This window comes from Cricetulus griseus, chromosome 3 (assembly GCF_003668045.3).
Source record: "Cricetulus griseus strain 17A/GY chromosome 3, alternate assembly CriGri-PICRH-1.0, whole genome shotgun sequence".
Taxonomy (NCBI): Eukaryota; Metazoa; Chordata; class Mammalia; order Rodentia; family Cricetidae; genus Cricetulus; species Cricetulus griseus.
The window spans coordinates 95,008,639-95,015,508 of record NC_048596.1 but is presented as its reverse complement, the minus strand read 5'-3'; the positions used below and the strand labels follow the sequence as shown (position 1 = coordinate 95,015,508).

General features: G+C 39.3%; 1 protein-coding gene across 1 annotated transcript; it reads left to right on the top strand.

Moving 5' to 3' along the window:
• The first annotated feature begins 754 nt into the window (after nt 1-754).
• Nucleotides 755-1,717, top strand: LOC100774716 (olfactory receptor 52N4). Its single transcript, XM_027408050.1, has one exon. It carries the CDS (start codon nt 755-757, stop codon nt 1,715-1,717), a length of 963 nt encoding a protein of 320 aa, XP_027263851.1.
• The last annotated feature ends 5,153 nt before the right edge of the window (nt 1,718-6,870 follow it).

Here is a 6,870-nt window from a genome sequence, read left to right as displayed (position 1 = left end):
AAAAATTAACATAGCTTAGTATGTTAAAAGACAATAATGAGAAATCACGAAGAGTTAGGAAACAACAAAAATTTCACTGACTTATAAGATACTGGGATTTACCGAGTAATAAATCATTAAATTATTTTCAGAATTCTTTGCAACAGAGCGCAGTAACTAATGATAAACATCAATCACTGATTAAGAACAAGAATTTTAAAAGTCCAAGTCCTAAGTGTTTAACTACTGAGATGATGAAATCCTTCTTTCATTATTTATTTGTTTATTTATAAGTCTTGCAACATATCCCAGGCTGAACTTGAGCTCTCCTACCTCAGTCTCCCCAGTGCTGGGATTATAGGCATGCAGCCAACCTGCCCTGATCAAAACTAAATCTACTCTTTAAGATCATACCTATAGGAAGATGTGTATTGTTATTAACAGTTGAATAAAGCATTTTTTAAAAAAGTTCCTGTTTTAAAAAGTCATAATAGAATACAGTGGATTATTAATTTATCAGGATGAAAATCTATCTTTCAAAACTTCATTCAGGATCTGAGCAATAACAATTTCTTGAATGAATCACTGAATTAAAAATAAATAACAATACAAATAACACTATTTCTTTAATTACTTAAACATTAAAGTGTACTATATGATTTTTTAAAAGCAAAAGAGAGCTATTAGTAGTAATTACAACCTATATTTTCTTTTGTCCTTTCTTTAGAAAAACCTACATAATTTTAAGCAGTTTTGTGGTGGTACTAGCCTGGTCATGTCAGTGCAGAATAACACAGATCTGACCCCAGCTTCCTTTGTTCTGAATGGGATCCCAGGCCTGGAAGACATGCACGTCTGGATTTCCTTCCCATTCTGTTCCATGTATGCAGTGGCTATGGTGGGGAACTGTGGGCTCCTCTACCTCATTTTCTTTGAGGACTCCTTGCACAGACCCATGTACTACTTTTTAGCAATGCTTTCTCTAACAGACCTTGTCATGTGCTCTAGTACGATCCCTAAAGCTCTCTGCATCTTCTGGTTTCATCTTAAGGAAATTGGATTTGACGACTGTCTTGTCCAGATGTTCTTCACCCATACCTTCACAGGGATGGAGTCTGGAGTGCTCATGCTCATGGCTCTGGATCGATATGTAGCCATCTGTTACCCGCTGCGGTACTCCACCATCCTCACCAATCCTATCATTGCCAAGGTTGGGTTTGCCACCTTCCTACGGGGAGTGCTACTAATTATTCCGTTCACATTTCTCACTAAGCGCCTGCCTTACTGCAGAGGCAATGTAATAAACCATACCTACTGTGACCACATGTCTGTAGCCAAGTTGTCCTGTGGCAATGTCAAGGTGAATGCCATTTATGGTCTGATGGTTGCTCTCTTGATTGGGGGCTTTGACATCCTGTGCATCACAATCTCCTACACCATGATCCTGAGGGCAGTGGTGAGCCTGTCCTCAGCAGACGCTCGACAGAAGGCCTTCAGCACCTGCACTGCCCACATCTGTGCCATCGTTTTCTCCTACAGCCCAGCCTTCTTTTCCTTCTTTTCCCACCGTTTTGGGGGCCACACTATCCCTCCATCTTGCCACATCATCGTGGCTAATGTTTATCTGCTTTTGCCTCCCACTATGAACCCTGTTGTCTATGGAGTGAAAACCAAACAGATAAGAGACTGTGTCATAAGGATTCTTTCGGGGTCTAAGGATTCCAAAACCCACATATAAATAAGCTTTCAAGGGGGCAGATAAGAATTACATGGAATTGCATGTTGAGGCAGAAGCTGATAAAATCCTGGTAGATGTACTTTCTTAACAAGGCACTAGAAGAAGGCACCAGAATCTAGACCTTGCTAAGACTTGTATTCTTCAAAATCCTTGGCAAATCCACTAAGCTTCTTACGATTCTAGCTTCTTACTCTCTTTTTTTTTTGGTATTGGTTTTTTGAGACAGGGTATCTTTGTGTAGCCTTGGGTGCTCTGGAACAAGCATTGTAGACCAGGCTGGCCTCGAACTCTCAGAGATACTTATGTCTCTGCCTCCCAAGTGCTGGAATTAAAGGCCTGAACCACTACCACCCTGCAGCTTCTCACTCCTTTGAAGAACTAGTCTAATGGATAGACCAGGTTTCACTTGACAAAACCCAGTGAAAAAGGAGTAAAGCATGATGTTTTTAAGTCTTGTTTTAATATAACAACTTTAGTTTTTAAGGTATTTGCAAGTTGTTGTTTCTGCTAGAATATATTTTTATATATTTATTTATGCATGTATATATATATATATATATATATATATATACATATATATTTACAAAGACACAAAATAATCTCTTCAAGTACTTCTTTCTTCCTTAAAAAGATAGGGATATTTCCCATAGAGTCATGAATATAATGCACTTTAGATAACTAGGCATCTCAATAGAATCTTATTAGGATATCTAGGTTTCTCCTATCCAAGCCACTGGTATAATTACCTCACAACAGAACAACTGACTGTCCTATTTCCTTCAAGAGGGCTTAAAGAGCATACAGTTCAGAAAGAGTTAATTCTCTGAAATGCATTGAAGAAAATCTCTATATTTCCCCTAGAAATAACATATGAGAAACTATCAAATTTTATTTTTAAAGTTTTATCCAATTGTGACTACAATAAAATTAAATGTTTTTCTAATATTTGAAGATTCTATTAAATTAATAAAAATAGTTCAGAGAAATAGTATTTTTGTATTTAATGTTTTGTTCATCAGATTTTACAAGGAATGCAGAGTAAAAATATTTTTTATTCTCATATTATTCTGTCCAGAAGTCAAGAAAACACATTCTTTCTCTCAAATTAGTAAATTATATTCATCACATTTCATTCATTCATCACATAAATCCTTTTATACTGTATCACATTTAATAACACCATCTTTAAAATAGGTGCTGGAGAGTATTACCAAGATCCACAACTAGTCAAAATACACAGAATAAGTGTCTATAGGGTGTCCAACCCCAACTGCTGCCAACTAAATTATAACTTATATACCTAAGGCTCAGGGAAAATAATGGAAGATGGGGTGGGGGAAATTCTAAGAACTGGATGATTAGGGCATGTGCTGCTAGATAGTATCTTCTAGACACAATAAGAAACTGCACCCATGAAATTCTAACAGCACAGTTGCCTAAAGCAAGATCTTCCATCTATGGCCATACCTGCCTGATGCACACAATCTTGTCTGATCTCAGAAGCTAAGTAGGGATGGTGTGGTTAGTACTTGGATGGGGGACCACGTGGGAATATGGGTACTGTGGGCTTAAAAAAAAACAAAATCCAAGATCTTCCTAGTGTCAACACCAGTGGACAGTCCAGTGTGAATGGGGGAAATTTCACAAGGCCATATGCCAGATGACAAACTACTAGTAGTCACTGGATTCTGAGAGAGAAGAATAAATTTTCTCCAGGAACCATTCCCCTAATAGGTTATCTAATACCAACTGGTCAGCTCTAAACCATGTGCATCACCAAAACCACTAAAAGAATTGGGTAGATGTGATATATATGTACACAAACTTATATATGTACACACAGATGTTTTATATGTAACAATAACTAAAGAAGAGTTCATGGATTTGAGATAGGATGGGGGAGCAAGGGAAGAGTTAGAGAGGGGATAGAGAGGAATGGAAATGACGTAATAAAGTACTAGTATATGAAATTTTTAAAGAATAAAAATATTTTAAAAATTTTAATTGGGATATGATCTATTTGGTAAAGTGTTTGTCATATAATCATAAGAATCCTATGATGTTCAGAACTAACGTAAAATATCTAGGGGTGCTGGCATGAGCTTGGAATCCCAGAATTCAGGAGGTGGAAACAAGAGGATCCCCATGATTTGCTGGCCAGCTAGCCTAGTCTAGTGCTACATCCATAGATCAGCACATCCTCCAACCCCCATCAAAGAAGCTTTTTGTAATAAATGGAAATTAACACAGGCACATAACTGGTCACTCTACAGGGAAAGGAAACTGTGGAGTGCCCAGCCTTACATGGAAAGTACTTCATCATAGTCCTATAGTCACCCACAAGGCTCAGGAATTTTCATGGGTGATGGTGTGGAAAGATTGCAAGAGATGGTGGCTAACTTCAAGAAAACTGCAGGGCAGATACATATATGAACTCAGGAATTGTGACAGCATTTGCAAGACCTATGCAAACTCAAACCATACAAATATCAGCATGATGCAGAGATAGGTACACAATCCCACCATTAACATCTTGAAGTTTTATGGCTTGTGGGAGAGGGAAAGTCAGATTTCTTTAAACTGGCAGGCCCACCGCAGTCCAGGGCAAGCCACATTCTCAAGGGTAGTTGGGCAGCATGATGTGGACTTGATGTTGTTTGTTTGCTTGTTTAAAATAAAAGAAAGAGGAAATCTCAAAGTTGGGTGGATAGGGAGATGAGGGTGGAGGGGGTGGATCTGAGAATAGTTGGAGGAAAGGAGTTGAATATTATCAGTATTTACTGCCACTAGATACATGGATTTTTATATGAAATATACTACACCTGTGAAAAATATAATTTCAGTTTTTTATTACTCTGAAAGTTGAAACAACCCATATGCTCATCAAGTGATGAGGGGTAAATAAAAATGAGGATTATAAGTGCCAGAGGTTACTCAGCCATAAAGAAATGGAAGATTGATTCTTGTAATGATGTTTTAGACATTAAATTAAATGCTGCTCAATGCCATTTATTTTATTTTTTTAAAATTCTTTAATTACTACTCACATTTACATATCCATGGCCCCATTCCCTCATCCTCACATCCTCCCAAGTTCCCCACCCCCCCAACCCATCCCCAAACTCCTCCCCAGGGATAGTGAGACCCTCCACCAGGGACCTTCAAAGTCTGTCATATTGTTTGTGGGAGGGCCTAGGCCCTCCTTGCTGTATCTGGGCTGCAATAGTATCCCTCCATAGGGAATGGGCTCCCAAAGTCCATTTGTGCTCTAGGGTTGACGACTGGCTCCACTGTTAGAGGTCCCATAAACTGCCTTGGCCTCCTAGTTGGCACCCACATTCAGAGGGCTTGGTTCGGTCCAATGCTGTATCCCCAGCTTTATGACTAAGGTCTCCATGCTCTCATTAAGCCAGATCAACTATTTCTGCAAGTTTCGGCAGCACTGTCTTGGCTTCTTTGCTCATCCCTCCTCCCCCTCCACAATTGGATTCCAGGGATATGGTTCAGTGCTTTGCTGTGGGTGCCTGTTTCTGCTTCGAACAGCTACTGGATGAAGGCTCTAGGAATGGTAACCAAGGTAGACACCAATCTCATTATAGAGGCATTTTCTCCACCACTGCTTGGATTCTTAGTTGGGGTCATCCCTGTGGATCCCCTAACATTTCCCCTGTGCCAGACCTCTCTCCATACCTGTATTGTCTCCCTCTATCAAGGCATCTCCTTTTTTGCCCTCCTTTATTCCTCCCCTCTCTTAGGCCTCTTGTTCTCCTTCCCCTTCCCCTTCTGCCCTCCCCATCTCCTTCCTCTCCACCCACGCACTGTGATTCCACTTTGTTCAGGGGATTTCGCTCTCCTCCCTTTCTTTGAGGTACTATGCAATCTTCTCTTGGGGGTCCTACTTGTTTCCTAGCTCCTCTGGAAGTGTGGATTATAGACTCTGCTTTGCTCTATGTCTAAAAATCAAAAATGAGTGAGTACATGCCATGTTTATCTTTTTGTGACTGGGTTACCTCATTCAGGATGGTTTCTTCTAGTTCCATCCATTTGCCTGCAAATTTCAAGATTCCCTTTTTTTTTTTGCTGAATAGTACTCCATTGTGTAAATGTACCATATTTTTTTCTATCCATTCTTCAGTTGAGGGGCATCTAGGTTGCTTCCATGTTCTGGCTGTTACAAATAAATGATGCTATGAACATAGTTGAACACATGTCCTTGTTGTATGAATGTGCATTCTTTGGGTATATGCCCAAGAGAGGAATTGCTGGATCTTGAGGTAGACTGAGTCCCATTTTCCCAAGAAACCGCAATACTGATTTCCAAAGTGGTTGTACAAGTTTGCACTCCCACCAGCAATGGAGGAGTGTTCCTCTTTGTCTACATCCTCTTCAGCATAAACTGTCATTGGTGTTATTGATTTTAGACATTCTGATAGAAGTAAGATGATATCTCAGAGTGGTTTTGAGCTGCATTTCCATGATGGCTAAGGATGTTGAGCACTTTCTCAAGCGTCTTTCAGTCATTTTAGATTCCTCTGTTGAGAATTCTCTATTTAGTTCTGCAATCCACTTTTTAATTGCATTGTTTGGTGTTTTGATGACTAGCTTCTTGAATAAATTAATGAAACAAATCAAATTTGTATTTTTAAATTTACTTTTATTTTATGTGCATTGGTGGTTTTCCTGCATGTAAGTCCATGTGAGGTTGTCAGAAGCTCTGGAATTGGAGTTACAGACAGGTGTGAACCACGGTGTGGGTGCTGGGAATTGAACCCAGGTCCTCAGGAAGAGCAGCCAGTGCTCTTAACCTTAAGCCATCTCTTCAGCCCTCAAATTAATGTTTTATGAGGCAAAGAGAAGTGGTAATAAAATTATCATTTATAACTATCGAGTTTCCATTTGAGATAATGGAAATACCTTTGGACTGTGGTGATGGCTGCCCACCAGAGACAGTCTCTAAAGTATTTACCTCAAAGAGCTAAGATGTCCAACACAGTTTTCTGTGAATATCAACTTTATAAAACAATGAGCCATAAAAATGTTTTAAAGTATGAAGGTTGAAAAGATGGTTCAATGGTTAAGAGCACTGGCTGATTTTGAAGAGAACACTCACATGGAAGCTCACAAGCTTCTGCAGCTCCAGTTCTAAGGAATGC